Raw genomic sequence first — 27,259 nt, forward strand, 5'->3', positions numbered from 1 at the left:
ATTTCTGAGACAATTGTCAAGTTTGGGCTTAAGATTTGAATTGTGCTTAGGTTAATGTTAGGGTTAGGCATAACTGTTATGGTTGAGGTTACTTTGTTTAGGCTGTCCAAATGAATGGACATCAATGCAGAAGAATAGCAAACCCAGACTGGCTTGTGGCCTACATGCTACAAATAATCTTTTTATCTTTACACACATGCATGTAGATGCACGGATACTCAACACACACACACACACACACACACACACACACACACACACACACACACACACACACACACACACACACACACACACACACACACACACACACACACACACACACACACACACACACACACACACACACACACACACACACACACACACACACACACACACACACACACACACACACACACACACACTTAAGTGGGCCACAGCACAAAGCTTTTCTGTTAATCTTCGTGGATCCCTGTGCTTTGCAGCTCTTATAATACTCATTCTTTAGGAATTAGGATTGTGTGATTAAGTTGTGAGTGCTTGTAGTTTTTTACAGAATCAAACAGGCTCTATAAATCTGAGCTATGGCACAAAGAAACAAAATCTACTAAAGCTCAGCTTTTTGCCCAGGACAGGATCTAATCTGATACATACTGAAGTTAAACACGCAAGAGGAGGGCAGAGAGTAACAATGCAGAATTCAGCTGAGAATTCATTTTCTGCCTTTGGGAGGAAGAAGTAAATGTAACATGATCCCAGTCTTAATAGCTCTCACTGCAATATGCCAACTTATACAACAGTAATAACTACCATAAGTAGTAGACAGAGAGTAACACAAATAGTATCGGGTGAACAGACATGCCAGTCTAGCAAACCACACAGCGGGCAAATCTCACTGAAACCTCCATTTAACACATGCAGGCAGAGAGTTGTCCTGAGAGAGAGGGGCCAGAAAAAACAAAGCTAACAGACAGGAGACTTTACTTCCTGTAAGCAAAGATGGTGTTTGAGGAGAGAAGAATTCAGGCCTGCTTTAAGCCTCTGTGACTGGCCTTCATTATGATGAAGAGTGATTATCATGCACTGCCTGAAAGGGCTGACGTTGCCCAAGGGAAAGATGCTGTAGATCCAGTATATAATCTCGTACTCAGTCATGTATGTGTTGGTCTGCACACGAGCAAGACCACATGAAGACATCACTGACGTGACAGCAGAGTGTCGTCTATGGTGCAGTTAGGATCACATCGGTTGTACTAATTAAAATGTCTTTGCCCCGTTTACATTGTATGGTTGTTTGGCTCAGGACCAGCAGTGCTGGAATGAGTTCCACAATAAAAGCCACTGCACAAACCACAGCAGACCAGCAACAAACAGTGCTATTCAAAAATGTCCAGGACCCAACAACCCAGAGAGGAGAGCTGATCTACAAACTGCATCTGCACTAAACACCACTGTGTGTTGCATCTATGTGGGGCTATAGGCTGTAAATGCTGAGTTTATTGACCTATTACAGAACTGCCACTGTCCCATGGGAGCAGACAGTGAAGGGGGGTCAGTGCCACCTGCTGTTTGTGCAAGGAAGCGGCTTTTGACTTTGCTGTCGAAGCTACTGTGCGTGTGTGAGACATTGCACATTGCATTTGTGTATATGTATAGGACATTTAGGTTAGGTTAAACTTTATAGCTCACAATGTGGAAAATTCGGAAGTTTACAGTTGATTTCAAATGATCAGGTAGCAAGTGCCAAGATGTTGCTCCTTTTACAGAAAAAAAGCTGTGTGAGCAAGTGTCTGTATAAAACCACCAGATTAAAGGTCTCTACCAGATTCTTGTATACAAAAAGGATTCGGCTCACCCCAAAGTGCTTAGGGTGCATAATCATGTTTGTTCAATCTGAAAAAAGGACCGTCTATATTGGCAATTTGGCACCTAATGATTAAAATGTCTTACCACATAGTCATCAGGGGTTGACATACATGTGTTATGTTTTATTTACTGTATATGAATTTCTTTTATCTTATTAGTTTTTATCTCCAGAACACTTGCCTGACTAAGTTGCAGAGAGACATTACATGTTTAAAATTAAGGCTTTCACTAACACTGTCTCCTTCCAGAAGGATTTCCAGCAAGACAAGTAAAGGTGTTACTAATAATATTCACAACATCTTTGTTATTTTATTCTTCCCTAAAACAAGATAGTGACATTGTGGTATCAATATTATATAATGAACATCTTATATCAACGTACTGTATATTAATACAACATAGGAGAAATGGCAAAATGACATCTAATTATGATGAACTATGTGTTGATATGCATTGCTTTAAATAATTAAATATTGTTTATTTTCTGTACTTGTTTTGTTGCAGGGAGACCTACACATGGACAATGCGGTGACTCTGTGTGGACAATCCAGAAATGAAGTTCTTAGAGGCAGAAAAGAAATATGCAGAGAACATGAATTAGATAGACATTTTCTTCGGAACTCCCTGAGAAACTGGATGAAACATCTAAACAGTGCAGTAACACACGGTGAATGCTAACGCCCTCTGAAGCAGATATTCACCACCTCTGCAGGAACATAAATATTATTCCACAATAGTGAGGAACGAGGAGATGCTGGAACTGCTGAACTTACACTTCCTACACTTCCTCCTCCATTCAATTATGGCTTTTTATCTGATACAGAGAGATTCCTGTTGGAACAGAGCTTAAGTATGTTCTCACTTTGTTTTTTTCCCCTTAAAAAGTGGCATGTTGCAACAATGGCTCATGTTGCTTTGGTGAGTGGAGGAATTTCCGTTGGATATGAATTAAAGTCATGTAAAAAATTTAAGCACTTAAGCTGTGACTATACTATAATACACTTCCAGATAACTGAGTATGTACTATCACCTGTAGTTTGTCCAGCTTGTGTCTCTACTGACCCACATGGACTCACACCAGCTCTGCCCACAGAGAGTATGATTTCCAGCTGGTCGAAAATCTGTCTCAGGACCTCTTTAGCAACATTTTTCTATTTCTGCTGATTCCTTTTGTGAGAGAAAACAAAGAATCAGTGGTAAAACAGCAGAAAATGAGTGCAATTACGGCCATAGGAACCATTAGCACCATTGGCACCATTAGCAGTGGTAAGGATGGTATAATATAAACAGGATCAATTACAAAATAATTATTTAAAATATTAAGCAGATTGTGGTCAGAATCAGCACAAGGTGCTGAAATTACACTTCAAATGCCACAACAACGGGTGTGGTTTCCCCTGAGCTCAGTTAGCACATGTTATCCCACCACCTTAGTATAAAGACACAGATGTTTACCATTTATCCTGTTTGATCGCTGTCATTATTCAAAAGTAAAACCAGGAACACACTTTCATTTATACTGAATCACATCATATAATCACTGAACACACTGCTGCAGAGGACGAGGAGAGTAAATAAATAAATAAAAAATAAATGATATTGATGCTATTAACATTGATTAGTCTGATGTTTTGCAACATTATAGCACTGTAAAAACCACAAAAATGTCAGACATAACAAGTCCAACATCTGTAGTGCTGAACTCTATTTGGCCTGATGAGAGGTAGTGACTGGGTTGTTGTGTGGCCTCACTTCTGTGGCACTGAATTCCTCCCACATTACATTCACACAAAACCACCTTGTGATTTTTGGCTCCTGCTGAGCCTTATCACAACTCTTTCAGAGACTGCGCAGTCCAAAGTCAGACCCTTAGATTTGCTGAAACAGTGGTGGCATTGTGTCTCGTACCAGATTCAATAAGAGAAATTACATTAGAGTCTGGACTGAGTTTCCTGTCTTGCTAAAAAAGTGCCAACTGAATGGAAACAAACAATAAGTAGCTTAACTATTCTCACATTCATTAGCCTTAAAACAGAAGATTAAGAAACAGCAGTCATAAGTCCCAAGGGCAGGCAACGTTGGGAGGATGTTTGATCATTACATCATGTGTAAAGTGCATGTAATATTTATAAAAGAGGTTTGAATTGGGAGTGGGTTACCACTGCGGGCAAAACACATGTCTGGGCGGTAATCACCAAAGTTTAACAACCTGCAGCTTTACTACCACATTAACTTTGTCAGCCATATTCTGTCAAATTTAAAGCTTCATTTTCCAGGGTTGTGCCCCTTCAATTCATCTCAGACTCCTGTAGCAATAAACAAAATGTGTTTACCTGTTTCTTACCAACACTGTTTCGAATAACAGGTGACGGGGTCATTAAAGAGCAGCTGTGCGAATCAAATGGGCATGTAGCCATTGTTCTAAAGGCTACATAATGAATAAACAGGAGAAAGACACAACTGGTATTTATTAGAGTATAATGTATTATTTTAACAAGAATTTAGTTTCCATTCAAATCTAAAGATATCTGTGGGAAAACGTTTTTGACGGCATGTAAGGTTTATAGGTCAGAATTTCTCAGACTGTCTCAGAGATTAGGATTTCTAAAACAGGATAAGAAAATGCTTATAATACAGTACAAGCTCATATCTCTCTGGTAATGTACTGACCAAAAAAGATTGGACCTATAGTATCTTTCCACAAAAACTATGGAATCAGTGTCAACAATTCTGTATGCATATTCAAACTAGATGCAAATTATGACTGCTGGTCAGTAGATCAGTACAGTTTTTGGTGAGCTGCTATTAGAAAATGTGTCCATTTATTGTTAAATACGTGTTAAATTCCAATAAAGCAGAACAAACCCTAAGCATATGAGAGAATAATCCCATTTTACCAGCTCCTTTCCAAAGAAAGCACCATTTCAGGCACCTGACCGTTCTGTGGTCTGTGGACTCACATACTGTAAATAAAGTTTGGGGTGAAAGAACATAAATATAAAGCAGACAACGAGAACGTGAAATTTTATCTGCTTTGGTTTCCTCACAACCCCTCATGGGTCACCTGAGGTTATCACTCTGATGCCCAAGACATTTATCTCATATGCCAACGATTGTTATGCTCCCAACAGCATCACTGACAAGAAGCAGCCCCCATATCCCTGACACATGCCAATCTGAGGCAGTTGGTCATAATTCTTTGCCGTCGGCTGACCATTGTGGTAGTGTGACCTGGGACTAAAACACAAACGCTTACTCTTTATCAGGGCCTTGCATATCCTCAGCAGATGGCGATGATGACTTCTTGGTCAGTGCCAGATTGGCATGCCCTCCAAAATCAAATACACATTATTGTTCCCTTTCCATCTGTTTTCATCTGCCTGGATATAATCTGCTTCTCTAATCTCAATGCCCAAACAACCAGGAGCCACACAAAATACACACATTTGGAAAAGAAAGTGCCCACACAACACGGGGACATGGGACACTTTGCCAGCTGACTCATCATCATGTGACTTAAGCACATGCAGCTCAAGCATCCCCTGTGTAATCTACACCTTATCCTTAATTAAACTCGTCTTCCATATATCCATAGGAACGATTGCCCTATCACATCCTTATTAGTCAGAAAAAAACAAAAGACAGTTTGATGAAAAATCTTTACAATATGAGTAAATGTTCTGTCACAAAAATCCTCTGTGACAGAATATTTGTGCTGTGTAGCCAAGCTTCTCATTGCAACACAGAAGAAATGCTGCACTCACCATTATGTAGATAGTCAAGATTCTCCGCACACACACACCCCAGTAGAGAACAGTGACAAACCACAAGCTGCTCCAGGTCTGTGCGGACAAACCATCTGCACCTTCAGCTCAAGCAGTGCTACACAGTCTTACAGCCAGACATTAGTAATGTAATGCTGAGCACAGGCACTGCTGCATCCTGGGCTGATCGACTGCTGCTGCTGCTGCTGCTGCTGCAAGAGGAGCAGCAATAAAGGAGGAGTGCGAGGATTAAACAGAAACAGGGCAAAAGAAATGTGTGAAAAGTGTCATTATATGATATTTCCCTGATTTTGTGAGTTGAAATGAAGACAATTTTAAGAAGTTTAGCTTCCCAGTCCCACAGAGCCCAGCATATTAAATAAATCTTTGCCTATGATTGATGTTTACTGATCAACAACAGTACACTTATCTATGGTTCATTAAACGCCGACACAAACAATAAACCTGAGGTTACTGCTGTGGAATTAACACAGTCAACTTTTGCAACACGTGAGGTTTAACTACTGTGGAAAGAGATGTCACACCTCTGACTTGTTTAGGTAACCGATGCCCTTGCTGGAGTGTGTTTGGGTACATTTAGTGGAGCATGATAATATTTATATAAACTTTGCATCTCCTGCTCCCTCTCAAGTTTGAAACCCCTTCATGGTCCAGAGTAAAATTCAGTACAAAAATCTGCAACCGGGCTTGCACTGCATGTACTGTACATAAAACAGCGCTGAGGAGGCTACAGCCGTTTCTTTTGCTGATTACCTGAATTTATTTTAATCTCAGCATCAATTATATATTCACTGAGATGCACTGAGAGCACTGCTGTGGGCTTCTGCACGATTCTTGAATCAAACAGCAGGAAACTATGTATAGCGCATGGTGTGGATCATGAGCACTCACACCTCGAGTAAATAAGGTGTCCAAAAAAAGAGTGAAAGAATGGATATTGTGGTTCTATTCCTAATGGAATGCAAAAAAAAGAATGCACTGCAAACACAGCTTTAAATACTATGTTTTTTGCTGGGAAAGGTTTGGGTCTTATTTAATAAATTATACTATTGGTTAGAAATCAACTGCCATGCTTTTGTGGAAATATATCCTACTTTATTCCTGAACTGTAACATAATATGCTGTATACAGTCAAGTAGATTGAGGATTTTGTGTAAACCTATTAAATACCAGAATATCCAGAAATGAATTGGTCTATTAATGTTTCAGACTTTCAGACCTTTGTTTCCTGAACTGGAGGAAAACTTTTCTTTATGATCACTGGATATTCTTATTCAGCAGCCAAATCCTAACACACAAACCTGGCTTGACTGCAGAGTGTGGAAACAAAGAGAGTTAAACCTGGCTGACAACTAACCTTTCAGCTGGCAAAGACACAATGCAAAATGGCACAAAGCCTTTCCAAGAGAGTAACTCATCGAGAACTGCTAGAAGCCATTTAAATGGAGCTTCAGGCTGACATAGCCTGCGCTGTGAGTGGAGCTAAATAAAGTGATGAACCCCAGCATAAAAGTTTTGGGTCTTCTCTTAATGGCTGCTGGGACAAGAGGGACTGAGCCCCGTGGCACAATGTGACAGTAATGTGGAGAGATGGAAGTAGGTGAAGGCCAAGTTAAGAAGAATTAAGAACAGTGATGGAAAGACAAGAGAAGAGAAAAAGCTCTGAGCCAAACAGAGACTGAAGCACAGTTATCCACAGATCTGAAGACCAGAATCAAATGATCACCTAACTGTCCACAAGGCAGCTCTGTGCACTTGATCCTTGATGAAATATTCCTGTATTTCATTCTCTGCTTAATTAGAAAAGTTAAATTTGGCAAAAATAACCATTAAAACTGTTCTTTGGAAAGTAGTCTGTTATTGCAATCTGTTGCAGGGGCAGAACTCAGCATGGCACCAGATGTTCATAGTAAAATCTACATAAACCAAAAATAGGAGATTTACACAAAGTGAGAAAAGCACACATTCAAGAAGGAAAAAAACACATCACTGTCACTCATTGTAATCTGTTCGGGCTATGATGTACAGACCAGATGGAGATTACAAGAAAACAGTGACTGAAGAACAGCTGGTTCTGTCTTTTTTTCTTTTTCTTGTTTAAATGAGTGTTATTGCTGGCAAACATGTCTACCACAAATACAAAAAAACAACACCTACATCTAAGTCAGCTGAAGAAGCTCCCATCAGCACACCAGTAGCTGCACTGCTGCGAACAACAATAATCCATCGGTGACGCAAAGAAAGATGATAGGATTTTACAAACACATACAAATAAAAGAGATGAAAGAAACAAGTTAAATTAAAACACACAATGGTGGAGCCACAACATGAACAACACAAAATGCGAACTCTGTTTATGTTATGTTTGGTGTTTTGCACTATCCACCACAACTATCAAATAATGCAACTCGCAGCACTTCAACACACATGCCAGCAGAATGAGCAAAGAGCAGCCAGCTGCTAACGAGACTGAAATAAAAAAAAGTCTTGGTACCCTTCTCAAAAATGTCTCAACTCAAGGAGAAGAAAAAGGTGTGCACTGGAGATGCCTTAAAATATAGATGGCTTAATGTGAAGGGGAAGTTGATGACATGATATGTTGTAGCACTGGAGAGAAAAAGGTTAGCAAAACTAATGTCAAAATGTTTTCTTCTTCAAGGAAACCTTTAGGAGGGAAATCCATTTAGAAATAGCTACACTGAATAATCGTTCCTGCATTATCGAGACAAAATTAACTTGCAGAGGACAGAGAAATCATATAATTAACCTTTCACCGCGTGAATTACATTAAAATAATCTTAACGCAGTAAGCCAGTGTAGATAGCAGAACACGACAGCTGCCACTTTCAGGAAGGAAATGAGTGTCAGCAGGAGCGAGGACCTCTACCTCACAGTAAAGACATCCTGCATGAGAGGAAGTTCAGTTTACATACATGAATAGAAATGTGAAAAATGCTTAATTTTCAGGGAGGGACTTTTGCTTTTTTTGTTCCCTTCCATCAGTTGGGAGCAGGAATCTGATTGCTGACCTTAGTCTAAATTCTCAGGCTAACTCTATTAATAGCCCAGACACTAGTGTGCACAAGACTCCTAAGTCAGCAGCCAGAGCGTGTTCACCAGGCCCTGCTTTAGTCTGGCTCTAGATGGATCCGGCTGTTGATTAGAAAGAAAAACAATGCTCCTGAATTGCTTTCTCAGTTCATTCAAGAAAAGGCACAATACTGCTTACAGTGAAGAACTTAAAGTTAAGTCCTAACTATATAGGATAAAACATGTATCTTGTAAAGCAGAGAGATCAGTTTGCATTATTTCAGTGCAAAGAATGTCATTTTCTTAACAGCAAAAACGTGGTATCCCATTTGGCACATGTCCAAGGAAAGCAGCGTTCAATCCGAGACAGACACTGCTATGCCATAACCACAGTGCTCACTCACAGTGAGAAAACTGGCCTTTTGTCCCCAGACTCTGAAAACAAAAAGGTATTTAGAGAGTTTTGGTGCACTGCAGCTCTGACACTGACGAGAGGGAGGGAGCTCTAAATCAGCCTTTTGACATACTGTTTTAGACATGCCAAAACCTATGACTCACTGTGTGTTTTATAGCAAAAGAAAGTTACTGTTCAAGCATCTTTGTGTCACAAAAGGATTCCTACACTGTGTGTCTGTGTGAGGTTTTAAGAGCAGAGGGACTGGCTCACATTGTCTTGGGATGTAATTCCAAGGTGTCTTCATCTCTATCATGCTGTAGTTTTCCCACTGAAAACAACAAAATATGCAAAGTGGCTGAGTGGAATAGCCAATGACCTTGACTTTAGAGCAACATGGTTTCAGATCGACAAAATGTCACCCTATTGAGTAAGAAATACAATGATAAGAAAACTGTTGAAAACAAGGTCTGAAATACCCATTAATTTCTGCTTCATTAGCACACAGTGCTCAAGAGGCACCAGACAACTTTCCTGTCCCTATCTGATCCATTTTGGTCACTATCTTAAAAGACAGAGCAGTAGAAAGACTTCCACTGGTAAGAAGGCAGGTACTCTTTCCTCATGACCAGTACATTGTGGTGTCATAATAAGCACCTCTCAATGAAAAACAGGATAGCTGAACACTCCTCTCTTCATTGTTTTGGATGCAGAATAACGGACCTCTTTTGTGCTGTAAATCATTTTCCCCGCAAACCCCCGACCCTGATGGCAAAGAGAATATTGCTAAAGCAGGACTTAATATAAACGCGTATTGTTTTGCTTTTCTATTGCAATTACAATCAGTTTTAACATAATGACAAGGTTACGCCAAAACAATGGTCTATTTTAGTTTAAAATGAAAAGTTACACTGTGCCTCTAACCACTAACAAAGTACATATTTAAGTATCGTCAGGGTGACTTTTGTAATTTGATCTGAATCATCGCAGCAGATTTTAAAAACATGCCACCTCACTCACGGAGCTCCTACAATATGTCACATTCCTGACAATCATAAATATCACAGACTGCTGGCAGAAGAGGGCGGCTGCCAGTCTGCTGTGGTGGTTAACAGGTGGAGTGGAAGGTCAAGGACAGTGAGGCCATTAATTTACTGCCCTATAGTCTCGTTTGTGGTGGTAGACCACAGGAACCCAAGGAGGTCTTTCTAAAAACAAAGGGTCAGCAGTTTGGAGGTATTTCATGCTCACTACACTGACAATTTCCTCAGCTACGTGATATGCAAAGCCGATGTTTTAAGGGCAAAGGCGTTATTCTGAATATTAACCAAAAAGATGTGATATTTACTTGGTATCAGCTTATACCTGAAACCTAGGTACTAGGACTGAACAGGTTGATCAAGGCTCTTTTACTTTTGAATTAATATACACTTGCTACACAGTAAATGTACAGTAAATGTTATATATATATATATATATATATATATATATATATATATATATATATATATATATATATACACAAATACATATATATATACACATATATGTGTATGTATATGTATATCTATCTATCTATCTATCATATATATATATATATATCTATATATATATAGATATAGATATACATATATATTTATATATATCCTCAGCAATGAGAATTAACTTTATTTATTATCCACACAAGAAAACAAAAAACCAGGCTGTAAACAAAGTTAACCCCCAAAACAATTAAAAGAAATGCAGGGGATAATACAGACTAGATAAAGAGTTGCCCATGGCAACCTGTTGATCTGCTGAAACTGCCACATGTTTTTCTTGCTTCCTGTCACTGACCAGCAGGAGCCTAAAAAGTCTCAAAGAATTTTAAACTGTAAAAATAAGGAAGTCGATACTGATTATGGTGCTTCTGCTTTAATAAGTAAGACCAGCTCCATAAAGCAGTCAGTAATGGGCATCCATGTTTTGTGTCCTATCGCCCTTTGAAGAACACACACACACACACACACACACACACACACACACACACACACACACACACACACACACACACACACACACACACACACACACACACACACACACACACACACACACACACACACACACACACACACACACACACACACACACACACACACACACACCTGTAATTAAAGCTGCTTCACACAGAGTAAGAGTAAATGAGTATGTGGTTTCCTGATGGGCGACACTGCCAGAGGGTTTTGAACAGTCCATATTTTAGCAATTTTGGCAAAAAAAAAAATATCATAAAATCTTTATTGGTGTTACCCGAAATAAAGAACAAACTGTAATACAGGCATTAGTGATGTTGGAAATGTTCGCGACTTTATCTGGATTTAATGGAAAATGGTTGAATTGAAAATTTGGAGTAGAAAAGTAATAGCAGATGTTGACACAGTGTACCGTAAATCTTTTAGTACAAACCAGCTTAACTGACATTTTCAGTACAGTAATTAAGGTCACTAGCATATTCTGATTTTGTCCAGCCATAAGAACCAAAAACCCAAAGCTGTATATTAAGTAGCCATGTGTTTCTTCTGTGAGGAGCAGCACTGGAAAGTGATATCACCACACCCTAACTAGGAATCGATTCACAGCGATCAAACAACCCTAATTCGAAGCTTATGGTTTTAAGACCCAAAATACTGTGATTTGAAACACTGAGTGGCTTCTTCGAAATTTCAACTTGCATATTCTGTAAAAAAACGAAAATCTCAGGTATTTAAAAAAAATAAATCTCGATTTGTGCTGGGCAGACTTGTTTACTGATTTACTCGTTTACTGATTTACTTAGAGTCTTAGATGGTCTTCAGCAGAGACACAGAAACATCTGAAGACTGACTGAATAAAAGAGGACCTTACATTTTTATATATATTAAAACATGTGTGTGTATATATGTACTGCCAAATATATCTTCTAAAATTGGTTTCCACACCCAACATATAATCATGTTAACTGTGCAGCATTCACACACTTTAGGTAAGGACAATCTAAAGCAGATTCTTTCCAGAAAGAAATCTAACTGATAATTTGTGGTTTTCAAAGGTTTGTCCTTTACATGGAAGGTATTAAAATACATAGAGAGGTGGAGATGTATCCTGCTGGGATTAGAGCTCCTGTAAAAAAAAGGCCAGTCAAAATGCTTAAGATGAGTTTAAAGAGAGAAAACCTGAAGTCACCAGAGAGGAGTCTTATAAATGAGATTAGAGCATATTGAGGTCGGCTACATGGGAAAACAAAGAGCAAAGAAAGTTTGGAAAGAAGGGAGCAGAGAGAGAAAAGAGAGGTGAAGGGGGGAGAAGGCTCAAGGGATCAAGGGAAGCAGGAGTCACGTGTCTCCTCATTTGATCCTTCAATCAAAGGCACATGTTGTGTTGTTCCCGAAGTTCGTATGAAACCAATCCTCAGAAATACACTTCAAATGCTTCAGAGTCTGTAAACATTGAGCATTTATCACACAACAGAGGCAATGATCAAATGACCCTGCAAACAGAAACAAAACATTGTGATCATAGAAAAAATTCAATACCCAGAAAGGTCATGAGATCTATGACCTCATCCATACTGACCAAACAGCAAGGACCATGAACTATGAAAATAAATGACAGCTTTCAAAAGACAGAAACTTTTAATGTCATACGTTTGTGCAGATCTTCAAGATAAAACAGACCAATATCCCAAAAATAATAAAAGAGATTTCATCATAAGCTGCATTTGGACATGTGCATAACAGCAGTCAGTTAATGGGCGAAACTCCTACACTGCTGAGTCACCTGCACCTACATTACTGGAAACTGAATACATCTTATCTGTGTCCAGATCATGAAAAGACCTGCAATAAAGAATTAAAATGGGAATACTTTTCAAAGAGCAGTGGATATTTTCTAAATGGTGGTGAGCTATAGTGCTGCGGTTACAGCTGTAGTGTCTAGTTTCTAAAGGGTTTTCACACACACACACACACACACACACACAGTACTATTCTTCTTAGGACTCACCACTGACTTATGGACAGCCTAAACAAAGCCTTATCCCTTACCTTAATCATAACCAGTTAAAGCCAAACCATAACCTGTAACCACAATTTAAAATCTTAGCTCTAAACTTAAACTAGCTCCTCACGAGGTTCTATTTTTTTTTTTTATTAATATACATTTTGCTACTGTAAGCTAATCTGAGGACCAGGTTTTGGTTTTGATGAGGACAATGGCCCCGACAAGGTCAGTGATTATGCTAGAATATGTACAAGTACACACAGTGAGGACACATCATAGACAATGCCCCTTATCATAACCTTAACCATCACAACAAAGTGCCTAACCCTCACCTAAACCCAACTCTAACCCAAATTCTAAAACCAGGTCTTAACCTTGAAAAGGTACGTTGTGGGGCCCAGACAAAATGTCCCCACAAGGACAAAATGTCCTCACAAAGATAGGCTCGTACGTTGTATATATCAGTACAATATATATGTACATTTACACAACACATTTAGCAAGGAAGTCCAGTTTCTAGTGATTCAATGATTTTTGGAGACAGACGCATAGTTCTGACTCTGCCGTGATGTGTGTAGCAGGGAAAATTCACATGGTCATCGTCATTGTGATTGGTCCACCATTACAATTTAGTGCACATCTGTTGTGCGTTTGTGCAGCGTCTACCTGTAGCAGTTGGGCCTCGAGGCATCAACATCTTTTGTGTCGTGAAAAAAGCAGAATCAAAAGTCAAAGAACTTATCTAACCACTTCCTAAATCCAAATCCCAGTGCCAATCCCTACATATGGTGGTTGTGTCTTTAAATCCGAGCATTTCTTAACTCACATCTATTGTCATGTCACAGCATGCTGACACATTCCAACCTTAACTTACACCCGAGTGCTTAAATCTGATACCACCATCTGTATTCGTATCGGTCTGCTCTGTGTGCCCCTGCTGGTTGTGCAGATGCTGATGGTATGTGAGGAGAAGAAGAAAGTAGCTTGAGGAGTCTTCACTGGCCTTTTGTATTCTGGAGAAGTTCACGCTGGATGTGAGTGGATTGGTGGAGAAGCCTCTTCAGGAAATTGAGAGCTGCTAACCTAAGCCATCACTGGTTTAAGCTTTCTTATCTTTTGTAATCAGTGTTCTTCAACAAAGTCGAACAATCTTCATTGTTTTCCCTTTGACTCTCATGAGCCACAGTTTTACGTTGTGCTTTTCTCAACACCATATAATCTTTTAATTTCCATTTTCTCCATGTTATATCCAGTTGTTTAATATCAACTTCTCTTTCATGTTTAACTCCCACATCCTGAAGATACAGGGCTCAGTTACATTTACTCAGATTACATCGATATACAGGTTGTATGCTCTCCAAGGACATTAACCACCCTACACTACATCCCCTGTCCTCAGCAGGATCTCCTCCATCTCTGCTGCTCTTCCTCTAGGCTTCCCTGGCATTTCCTCTCACTGTCTTGCAGCATGGTGGGAGCATCTGGAAGTGTTTTCTTAGAGGGAGTGGAGGCTGCTGCAGCTGAGGAGCATGCTGCCTCCAGACACGCAGACCTGTCATCTCATTCATATTAGCATGCATGCACAGTCACTCTACTACTATGCACAGATGATGTCAAACTTGCATAAAAAAATTGAATTTAAAGTACCAAAAATATCAGAATGAAGAGGGGGACATGTTTTATCAACCTAATAAGATGGTGAATCATTTCAATCGCTGTAGATGGCCTTAGGTGAAGGTTGCACTAAAAAATAAATTGTTTTATGGGATTGAAAACATTCACAGTCTTTGTTTAGTTGTGTCAAAGACAGCTTTTCATTTTCCTGCAGACATCACGTGTCAGAATCGTTGGTTTGCGTCTACTGTGAAAGTATGTAGCAGCTCTAAAACTCATATTTTACTGACTGTCCTAATTTGTTATCTGTCTGACATGTAACTGTGTCTTCAAAGTGCCTCCATTTAGAGTCATTTAGAGTAAACACTCACTGACTTTGCTCCCAGAAGAAGACGGAGATTAGATCAAGGCTTCCTGGCTTTCAGCCTAGGCTACTGTTCATCCTGATGAACATCAGTCTGGCTGATTTGCCATCACCCATCTTGTATAGGACATCGCTGCAGGAATCTTTTAGTAATATGCAAAATAATACAAAAAGCTTAAATTAAATCATGTCTGGTAAAGAGTTTGGAAAACTGCTTTATTTATTATTTTTCCTTAAGCTCCAAACATGGAGAAAAGTGAATACTGTCTCACTTTTTTCCTGTTTTAGTGGTTAAAAAAATGTGAAGTAATAAACTTGAGCAAATGAGCAGATTTAGCAGTAGAGTCAATGCTCCATTTATGGTTTTCATTTTAGTTACCAAACACAGAATTATGACTTAATGACAAGATGGGCTAGACACACAAAAGCTCAACTATAAGTACATCCCTTCATGTAAGTATGTTTTCAACAGGCTGATTCCAGAAGTTTTAGACATGAGCCATCCAAACCACAGAGTAAAAAAGCTTGAGGAATTTGAGAGTTGTCCCTCAGGAGTTAGAGGTTAGGAGTGTATGATGCAAATACTATAACGGTACAATGTGAGAGATGTAAGCTTCAATGTGGTGCCAAAGCCTCTAGTCAGCTCCTCAGCTACATCACCAAGCACAGTAGAAAAACTGTGAAGCAGGGGCAATTTTTCGATGTCAGCAGGAGAATCTCTGCTTCCACTAAAATGTCATAAAATACTGTAAATGGTCAAGTATGTGCTGTTGTATTTATGTTTCATTACTGAACGTGTGCTAGAAAACGATTAATGATATGAATAGTTGGTTCAGAATCAGCTGGTTATCACAGATCATCTGAGGCTATTTTCTTTTCAAACATTCCCGCGGTAGCATGACGCATTAAAACCAGCGGTTGATCTCTACGATACAAATCCAGCCTTTTCTGCATAAGGAACCGAGGGCAGAATTTATATATAAATAACCAGGCTTGAAAGGAGCTTCCCCTGTTTCAAAGAGTAGCAACCGCCACTGCTATGACAAACCAAAGATGGCTGAAGCACAGACAAATGATTTTTATACAGGAATGTCCCTTTACTCCCTCTAATCACAGTGGTTAGACCACTCTGATTAGAACTCTGGTGACCTCATCACTTGTCGCACTTCATCCCTGAGCTGTGGTGCTCACTCTGGTGAAGTTGTGGCACATTGTGCCTGGGTACGTGTGAGCTGGAACCTCAAGTGGGGGCCATGGGAACTGGGCTGGGATTATTTATAGCAGTGGGGTGGGGTGGGGGCTCTACAATGCTTTAGAGACATTTCTGAGGTTGATCTCTGACCAAAGCTTCAGCCGAGCGTTGAGGCCAGAGGTTGGGAGGCTAGCTCAGGCTGATGTGGGACATCTGCAGAGATGAAGAACCAAACCAGTTAGCTGGTGGTTCTGGCGAGCAGGCCCAGCAGGGACAGGAAGGAAGCGGTGAGCATAGGAAGTTATCTCAGTGGACGACCAAATAAAGCAATTCAGAGAAGGATTTTAAAGTGAGGACTATTAAGTTCAACAGCAGTCCTCAAGCACATAATCCATGGAGGATTGTAGAGGAATGCAAAAAGGGAGAGGGGATGTTTAGCTTGATTGCATTATTTCTGTGGCAACTGCAATTAATAACACATTTTAAGGCCTGTATTCCAAGTGTTTTAATGGCATTCAGTTAAAGTATTTTAATATATTTAATGTCTGACAGTTGGTGCTGGAAGCAGTTGTCGGAAGCACACCAGTGTCATAGAAGACTTTGCATTAAGGGTTGCAAATGTTGCTAAACCAATGGCAACAAGGGCAATAGATGTCCAACACTGGCAATAGAGAGAATGGGTTTGGCCGAGAACTCCATTTGGACGGTGCAGTATTTGAGCTTAAGCAAATAAATGTGATTTGACTAACTACTGCCTCTGCTCGAATATTTGCATAACATTAATTTATTTGCTGGGGCTCGTGCTGTCAGTTGGAAAGTTGAACTTCTGCCTCACACAGAACGAACAAAGCAAACCTATGGATCCACAGTCCAGTTTGGCAACACGTCCTATTCAAAGTTAATGAGCAGCCTTTTAAAAGACATTGCCATTAATTATGGCATTAACTAACAGGAACTCCACCAGAAACCTACAAACAAAGCAGCTTAATAGAATCCAGCTATTGTTTGTGATCTGTATCTTCAAAATTAGACTGCAGCACACAGAGGGAAATACACACAAATGTATACCAAAAACACCACATTTCCCTCTGCAATGCTTTGAAAAGACATTTCACCCTTGTGATGGAGATAATGTTGTTAGATTACTAGCTACATAATTCATAAAGATAAAAAGGGATATTTTCCTAACAATCCAGCTTATAAAATAAAAGTGAACACATAATGCTGATGTTTTCAGCAAATCCCTCAGTAAACACACATCTGCCACTGGCTCTTCATTGTTTGTCATTTGGCCCCCTCATATTCAGTCAAGTGATTCCTGCATGCTCCCTAACCTGATTGTTTGCCCTCACATCAAACTGAAAAAGCCTCGAGGGGCAGTCTGTCAAAAGCTAAGACTATAGGCCAAATCCCCACTGATGTTGCTACTGCTGCTGCTGTGGCCTCAGTGTCTGCATCGCCACTGTGTCATCACTGCATGCTCAGAGAATAAAGCCTACACACTTAACCCAGTGAAGAGTTACACACAATGATGGGTCAGGTTTCACTGAAAAAACAGCGTCACCCTCTCTGACTGAAGGGCCCACAGACAAGTGTGGCCTCATTGTTTGTGTGTGGCTTCAGCAAGATGACGTAGTGGATGATATAATAACTGCACAGGACAGAGTATCATGTTTACCTTTAATAGGTAGTTAAGAATCACATGATAAGAAATTAGGCTATATAACACTAGGAAAACGTGATATGCAACAACGAATGTTGTTGAATGTTGCAGTTTGTGGCTGTTTGTCTCAACAAGATGTCAAGCTTTGTATGAGAATAGACTGTGGGTCGCCGGGGGTGATGCTTTTCTGTCACTCTATCAGCCGGCTGACATGGGTGGAGCCGCTCTAGCTCCACTCAGGCTGTACCATAGCATTTCTGGTACCCCAAGGGAAGGGTGCCAAAAATGGAATGGTTGGGGCTGGTTATTGTGGTACTATTCTTAATGCAAACAGAAAAGAATATGCACCGTACCTTATTGAAGTGTTCCACTCGGTGGAAACATGGCTTGTTTTATGTTTAATATTTGTCATTATCTTATGTGTTAATGTGATGGTTGATCAGAGGGGTGGGCGGTTCTTCCTTGTTATTTTTTTTTATCCTGTGAAGCACCCCGAGTTGAATTGGCTTCTATGAAAGGTGATCCTATCAAACTGCTGATTCGGATGTGAAGTAATTGGGGGGATTGCTACACACATTTATCCATAATAACAAACAAGACAAGATCTGGGAGAAGGAATTCAGTCGAGTGCTTGAGTTTCCACTGCATTTAACAGAGAAGAGATGCATGAAGAAATGAACATAGTGTAAGTAAATGTCACTTAAGATGACGTCTCACACCCTTCATTTGACATTCCCTTGATTTAATTGCAGCTGATGTGTCAATCAGTGCACAGACGGGTGTGGTTCAGCAAATCTGCACATTCTGCCATTCCAGTTTGCAAATGACTTATAGGAACGGGCTCATGCTGGCGGTGACAGCAAATGAGAAAAACAGACACAGCTACAGCAGAAACAGAGAGGAGGGGAAATCCAGCAACCACTGCAGAAGCTAACTCGCTAATAGGCTAATAAAGTCCCAAGTATAGACTGCCTATACTTTAGCTGCAGAGCCAAGCAGCAATTGAAGGCACAGGAGGCTAATGGCTAGTTGACTAAAAGCCACAGAGGAATGCACCATGGTGAAGACAACCTTCTCCAGAGAGACAGCCGCCCCCTCCTCCGTGCTTCCCTGTCCACAGCTGGCACTGCCCAAGAACAGTGACGTCACTCTGTGTCTGTGTATATGTGGTTCTGTGGCATTTTAAGGCTAACAAAGAAAGCCACAACCACCCTCTGGCTTCACCACACCCCAGAGTGGTGCTGCGTGGTTTGTAGTCACGGGGTGTAAACGAAAGGGCAGGGCACTCCAGTTATGTCAACCTGGCCTGAACAGTGGCTTTCAGGACAGAGATACAGTACATTGTGTTTTGTGTGAGTCACAAAACGTTTTTGCTGTCACTTTATTTTGATAGTCCGTTGTTGACTCTCTACTGGCAATCAACAGGTATTCAGTATCATGTCAACAGATTATCATTTGACACTTATTTATATCCGCTGTTTTTCACTTTAATTAGAAAGTCCTGACACACATTCGCAGATGCAAGAGAGAATCCCTACTAATAGTCTACTGATTGTCAACTATACTGTAACTATCAACTATGCTGATAAGCAACTCATTGTGAACTAATCTATGATTTATAAACCTATTGTCAACAGATAATCAACCAATATGTTGACATGATCCTGTTAACTTTCAAGTGACAGATTAATCATTAGTAGATAGTCAACAAATAAGATACTGACAGAGAAGTGATGGTTGATAATACTGCAAAATGTTTGTATAGTGTTAGGGTTACAATCTGTAGAGCACAAGCGTCAATCTGTCGACATGATACTGAATACCTGTTTCTTACTAATAGAGTCAACAATGGACAATAAAAATAAAGTGCTACCAACTTTTTTTTTTTTGGAAGAGCAGGATTTTAAATCAGGTTTGTAGGTTGCATTTAATCATATCCAGCAAGAGTGTCACTAACCTGTCTAACCTGCTAAATGTCATGGCAGCAGCAGCAGTCACTGGGTCTTAGATTAAAGTTTGATAGTTTGATGAAAAGGTGTTCCCTCTGGCTGCACACGCATTAACTTTGTCACATAACCCTGGAATGCTGCTGAGGAAGGAACCGGGGTTTGTCACACCCATACAGATTCACTCCTCTCCACCCGACTGTGAACTGTTTGGGCTTGAAAACAAACACAGCCCCTTGTTATCCCCGCCCGGCCGGGTTAAACACAGCTGCAGGGCTTTTTGGGATGCAGACAGTGTCATTGATAAGAGGAGCATGGAGGAGGAATGGGGCAGCTTTGACACTCTGGTGACAGGCTGTTGGCTACTGAAGTGATGAGATCAGATCACCACCATGACTATGAAGCTATGATACAATTCATGGGAGCTGCTGAGTCTGCAACATGTGCAATGGAGAAAAGAAGAGGCAATTATATACCACTGATGTGTCAACAGTCAAACACATACAAAAGCAGCAGGTTTACAAACAAAGCTGACACACACAGAAAATTCTCAGTTGTCACTTAGTGAGACAAGGAACAAGAAAATCTAGGCTTTGTGAACACACCTTTTCTCACATAGCTGTGGTGTCAAGTAAAACCCCGAAGCACATAGGCTCATATAAGTCACACAAGCTCAGTGTGTTCACAGCACACACCAACCAGCTCAGTTTGAACATTAAGCGAATGGAAACATTTGCCACATGCATCAAGTTTCCAAACTCAAATCACTTTAACACACAAACGCATGAAGCCATTTTTAAATGAAACTCTCCAAAACCCAACACAAGCAGCAGTAGGCATCTGGGGTAAAATGGGCTGACATCACAAACCACAATGTCCTCATTTTGGTGAGTTAATAGCGGCCAAATCTCACTTCACCATTGACCTACTTCATCGTCAGCTGCAAGACAAAGGAAAAACTCTGGTTTCTTACCTCATCGTCTGGTCAGAGGAGGATTATTGATCAGCAAGTTAATTCAAAATCCACATCGAACAGGGGTGAGACACATAGGAGAGGAACAAAAACATGTTATTAATATTAAGCTCACAAGTTAAGTGAATATTCATTATACACGACATTATGATGTGAGAAAAGACTGATTGGAGCCGACATGGTGAGATGAGATTTGAAGGCATATGTAGTCGTCATATATTATGGGACACATCAGAATGCTGGCAGCTTGTCCAGACATCACTGACTAATTCATTTTATACTGACAAGGCTCCAAAAAAAAACCTTTGTTGCTTTTTCAAGGCAAGGACAATTAAGAAATGTTATTCCATAATGGGAGGTAGAGCAAATGTATCGAATGAACTAAACTTTTTGGCATCTCATCAACAACTCTTACTATGGTTAAGATCTAAGGTCATTCATATATGTAAATAACCACAAACACATATTGCACCAACTATATCAGTTTGTTTATTTCCACTTTTTGTGGAATGACAGCACCAGTGTGCATGTGCACATATGTTTGTGATAGTTTGAGTGATGATGCTACAAAACACTGTGTGCATTCTTCAAAGATTGTCTTGAATGCTCGAACATACTTGAGAATGGCAAACTGATTTGTTGCAGTGGCTTTTGGGTTTGTTTTTTTTACATCAGTATCTCCTTGAGGAATTTGATTTTTACTGAAAACAATGCAACTCCTTTCCATTATTTATTATTGAACAAGACACTTGTAGGAAAACTGCAATTTCCACAAAAGTGAAAACATCCCAACTGTGTGCAGTGTGGCACTGTCAGTGAAGTCTGCAGCTTTCAGATCAGACAGCATCTCCAGTGATAAGGTAAGAGCAGACAAGATTATTCATGTTGTTTGCCATTTTAGGTATTCTGTAAGAGGCAAAACCAAATGTCTTTGCTTTAAGCTGCCTGTCCTGGGAAACTTACTGGCAGTATAACAAATATTGATTCACTGCTTTAAACTCAGGACCATCACAGACCAGACTGAGAGGCAGGTCAGGTGACTGAGACGTCACTACAGATTTACAAGCACCTCTGAAGCACTGACAGTCTGCTGCTTCAGAAGTCCCAGCATGTAGACCAATAACTGTATAATGCATGAAGTGCATATTACTGCTGCTGCTCTTTTAAACAGAAATGGCCTTGGTACGTTTCATTCACAACATTCTATGAGTCAAAATATACAATCGATGCAACACTTAATTCGCTCAAATGTGGTTAAATCTGTATTAGTGGGCACCCAAATATGTCTGCAGACTTTGAGCTGGAAACATTTTATTACCGAGATGAAAACCATGTTATCAACATTAAATGTCTGTGCTCTACCATAACAACTACTTGCTTCAGTTGTAGATTTTTCTTATGGCTCATTTCTTGACCTACATGCAAAGGTCTTCAATCAGTTATGCTATCAGTGCAGCCACAGACAGCAGCGAGACTGGTAGTATCCTTCCACAAGGCTTTCCCTGAGGAATGATATCCACTGCTAACTGTGCCACACATAAGGGCTGAGTATCGCTGATGAGATATTTCCATACCAATTTTGCTTGGCTATGAAAGAGACTTTCATAACACTAATGCTGCAAATTGTATGAAATTTGGCTTTTTCTAACCTGCTGCATCATTAAATACTAAGCCCCATAATATTTACATGATACACTTTTTTAAATTAAATATGAACACCCAGTGCAATCTGACCGTGCAGTTGTAGATGACAAGTCAAACCATATTCAAGTTCAAAATATCCCTCCTACAATCGCCATCAGACATTTTAAAATAATTAAAAAGCAGAGGGTGCTGTGAGTGCAGATTGGCATCCATGCTCTCTATGCTCATCAGAAGATGTTGTTTTGAGGTGATTTTGATAGTATTGTGAGATTTGCACACTGGAAATAGGGCATGCCATAATGACCTAAAGGTTTTATGAATCAGAAAAATAAAAATCCTCAATATAAATAGGAAAATCACAGGCCTACACCTATCCTCATTATCCACTTCCCTGCTGGCAGCCTTTCACAATAACACTTTGCTTTTTGAGGGAGCCTGGTCTAATGCCAGCGACTAGATTTGCTTAATTTGTTAAGTGGGTTACGGGCTATAAATAAAGCAGGTCTAAGTTCCATCTGCAGCTAAAAATTAATTTCAGTTTGAAACAGAAGTTACATGAGGAATTTCATCCTCAATATTGTACATGCAAGCAAGTTGTTATATCACCTCTGACAAGTGTCAATGGTGCTGCAGAAAATATCATGTGGAAAAGCCTCCAGTGAGCAGATGTGGAAAAGCTAACATTTGAACTTAACACCAAGTTGTAAAATCTGAGATGGTTTAACAAAAATGAACTAGAGGTGAATCTTTGGCCATGCAGTTTCAGCAAAAAATTGATTTAAAGAAGGTCTGGCCCTATGTACAGAGTATACTGGCAATTTAATATCATATTTAGGTCAATTCCAACTGGATATGGACATTGTCAGATTAGAGACTCCTAGCACAGATGTTAGAGTATTCAAATTCCTTCTCAAATTTGGCTTTCGTTTATAATCAAATACAATCATCTAATGTGATATTCAGTGTAAAACATCATCAAAAATGCTAAGTGCTATCTCTGTCTGCTATCTGCAGTGTAGACTGTGCACAAGTGCACTCATAATCTCCCACTTTCTCTGCTCTGTCTTTGTTTCCAACACACTCTCCCTCTGTGTTCACCACGGGACAGGAGTTTTAACAAGCCAGATGTTTCAGTGTAACTGAGACTTCATGCAGAACCTGTCAAACATCTCTGAAAAACAACACATTTTAGTGATACTTTCTTCTGCTTTTATGCAATAAATATAGTAAATAAAATACTATATTTGCTAGTTACATTTTTAACGGAATACTACCTAATACTGGGCGTGTCCAGCTTTAGCTAATTCTACCAAAATGATGATGGTTTCAACTTCACAAGTATGAGCATATACAACTTTTCTTGTTCTAAATTACAATAAATTCAATATTCTGGGGCTGATCAGGCAAAACAAGATTGTGATGATTTTCTTCGCTTTTTTTTTTGTGTTTTATATAGCAAATTATTAATCAGCTGATTTACAACGTGTTACTGCAAACGGTCAAATGGAAATTGTTCAGTATGAAGAGGGATTTACAAAGCAGTGACTCCACATCTTCAAGGCATATTGGCATAGTGTTCCATAACACAATTCACTGAGCCAGACTTGCTTGTTTGACAGCTGCAGGAGAGTAAATAAGTAAGCAGATGAGCTGATGCTCGTCTGTGAGGGATGTAAAGCAGACCTCTGCCGGGGGTGTAAGAAAATATTAATAATTTGGCCATTTCATTCCCCCTACTCCTCTCAACTGTCAAAGAAAATTGTATATTGGTTATGGAAAACATTACTATTTTTACAGTTTTGGAGTGAAAAAATACAATCTATTGCCTTAATTAGAATATCGCAATGGATTGTTTTGTCACCCCTGTATTGGGTTATGTATATCACCAGATTCTTACCAATACACAGGCCTAATCTACATGCATTGCGTTAAAGTGCCTTTCTAGTGGAGAAAAGTGATGCAGTGTTCTATAAGATGCCCTTGCAGCTCCGTTTCCTATGGGTGCCCCCCATGAAATTCAGTCCCCAAGGTCAGACTTGGACATTCCTGCCTTAAGCGTACTAATGGCGCCTGCCCCACCAGTGCACAGTAGGTGCACTTTTAATTTTTGCTCCCTGCCCTTCTAAATGTCTGTGCATGCCACTGCTTATCTACACTGCAGCCCTTACATACATTTAACTGTTTAATCGGTTACACACAAACACAAACAGCATAGGCAATGATAAACAATGACACAGCAGTGACTGAACTAGGCACAGTTGGAAGCAGAATATTTAAAAGTGCATGACATACATTTTCCCCCCAAAATAAAGCTATCCTCCAGAGGAGGAAAGGGAAAGAAGTATTGTATATAATACATATCCATGTATGTACACATGCTTGTACTATGTTATCAGTGGCATGCACAAATGGGCATGATTGACCAGGGTCAATCATGCCCATTGCACGCCCATCGTGTCGATGCGATGGCCAATCAGCGCTGACATTCTCCGGATGATGTCACGTACTTGCCAGCGTCCACACTCCGCTCATAATGGAGGGGGAAAACATATCTTTTAATGTGTAGGCACTCAGAGCTCAATTACATAAGTTGCTATATGTACTCTCTGCTGTGGAAATGTCTGCAGAAAAGAAACAGTTGTCTTGTGTAGTGTCACAAAAGCATCTGTAGCCTGACACAAAAAAAAGTGCACCACACACTGCACTGCCCTCTAGAGTGGTAAAAACATGAGGACCCTGGTGGTGGCCATTCATATGTGGCTTCTAAAGCAAAATATGAATTTAAAAAATGTATCGTTTCTAATAGAGCTGGTGGAGAATAGTGATGCAAAAAGTGTCCTTCCAAACAAAAAGGGTGCCATTATGAAGTGCCAATCTCTGTATATGTATACACAGGTAGAAATGTACATAGAAATGTACATACTAGTGGTGCCTGCCCCACTAGCGTGCAGTAGGTGCCCTTTTTAAATGTTGCCCCTGCCCTTCCAAATGTCTGTACACGCCACTGTGTATGATACACATAAACACATACTTAAAATCACATACTTATATAACCCTCAAAATGTTTCAACCCAGCAGCTACATCTCTATCCAGGTCCAGAAATAGTTGAATGTGGCCAGTCTTGGTACCATTCTTGCATAACTGCAGAATTACGGTGTGCAGCTGCTGCTGCTGCTGTGTCCCGTGTGGAGTTCACACTATCAGACTGTTCAGGGAATTTCATTCAACTGAATCAGTGTGTTCACAGTGTGTAATTCCTCTACATCCATAACAAAACATGTCCTCTCATAATCCTGGATTGAAAGGGTTTTATTTTTGCTCGATAACAGGACAGATGCTCCGTTGAGTGTTCTGACTGAGCGAATTTAAAGGCAGACGCGTTCACTGTGAGAGGTAATTTAAGACATAACACAAGCATCACCTGAGAAACAACACCACACACGCTGTATCAGATGAGATCATGACTCACTCACTCACTCACCGTGGTTAAACGCTACGGACCGAAAGCGGTTGCTGGACGAATTTTCCATCGCTTTTTAACTTTCAGTTGAAACGCCAGAGGCTGCGTCCAGCTCCTTCTTCTTCGTCTTCTGCTCCTGCTCCTTCGGTATTTCCTTAATTTCCTCCCTCAATCTGCAAACAACTGCGGTGAAATGACAGACTGCGTGGAGTGTTTGACCGGACTAACCCGTCCCCCCTCTGCGTGTGTGAGAGTGTGCGCGTGCATGTGTGTGTGTGCGCGTAGTAACCAGTAGAACTGAGGAGCTGGTTAAGTTTAGGGCGAATATTAATTGTTGGTGATTGATACCGCTTTCTTTAAACTGTCTAAATGAATGAGAGTCCCCCAGAAGAAAAGACGTAAACCTGTTTGTTTGTATGTCGCTGTACGACTGTGTTGCCAAGTTTTACTCATTCACTCACAAAACTAGTAGCTTTTGCGGTAAGTCTTTGTTTCCCCCTGTTTAGCCTATAAATGTAATGAAAAGGGTAAATTAATGACCGTTGTATTGAACTTTATTGTGAAAATTCTCAGGCAACATCTGCAGACACTAAGCGTCTGTATTTTTCTGTGATATGAGGGTTTCAGGGAAAACACTGCAGTATTATTTAACGGTGTCAGCGACATTTAATTTGAAAATGCGTAGGACTAATTTTGGGTGCATTTAAAATAGACTGGTAACGCCGTTTTCGAGCATTTTCATTCACGTGTTCGTATTTGGGAAACCTTGCATCAACACACACCGTCTTATTGTCGCTGTAGTCAAGACGACCCTCTCAATTTCTATTTTTTTTTACCGGCCATGTGAAGACTGAAGGAAGCAAATTGTGCGGAAAGCCGTCTAAACTGGCAACCCGTCCCTCCCCGCCCCTGCCTGGCAGGCCGATGACGTCACGAGACACCCGCAGCTGCGTCGAAATGACAACATTCGCACGTGGATGTAATGAGAGCAGGGTCAATTACGTGTACGGCAAATAAACAAATTAATAAGCAAATTAAGAAATCAACAAATACAGTATCTTCATATAATGCTTGTACACTTATTTACCTGGAAATATTGCAGTGCGCCACGAAATTAGAAATGATGCTTACACAGTCATGGTGCAAAAATAATCAAATAACATTAGATTACAGTTGACTTTTCTATTCATAAACGTAATGCATTTACTCTACTTTACCCAATTGTTAGTTGGGTGAAGATGTGAATTCGTCTTCCACCACAGGCATTTACTAGTGTGTGATAGTGGTGTATAAATGATGTTCAAGGTTGAAAAATCAGAGTCCTT

At 40.1% G+C, this 27,259-nt stretch overlaps 1 protein-coding gene across 2 annotated transcripts in view; it reads right to left on the minus strand.

Annotated features, from left to right (window-relative positions):
* The window catches only part of sept4b (septin 4b), a 41,514-nt gene extending 15,323 nt beyond the window's left edge, over positions 1–26,191 (minus strand). The window contains exons 1-2 of one of the 2 annotated variants that reach the window (XM_044032563.1): positions 25,956–26,191; positions 20,830–20,837 (exon numbers count right to left, since the gene is read on the minus strand). In XM_044032563.1, coding sequence (XP_043888498.1) covers positions 20,830–20,837; positions 25,956–26,004 — 57 coding nt within the window. In that variant the 5' untranslated portion in view covers positions 26,005–26,191. Of the gene's footprint in view, positions 1–5,612; positions 5,691–20,829; positions 20,838–25,955 lie in introns of those variants that run through there. The other variant, XM_044032565.1, reaches the window with a different exon arrangement.
* Positions 26,192–27,259: the final 1,068 nt, after the last annotated feature.

The sequence above is a fragment of the Solea senegalensis genome, linkage group LG8 (genome assembly GCF_019176455.1).
Source record: "Solea senegalensis isolate Sse05_10M linkage group LG8, IFAPA_SoseM_1, whole genome shotgun sequence".
Classification (NCBI taxonomy): domain Eukaryota; kingdom Metazoa; phylum Chordata; class Actinopteri; order Pleuronectiformes; family Soleidae; genus Solea; species Solea senegalensis.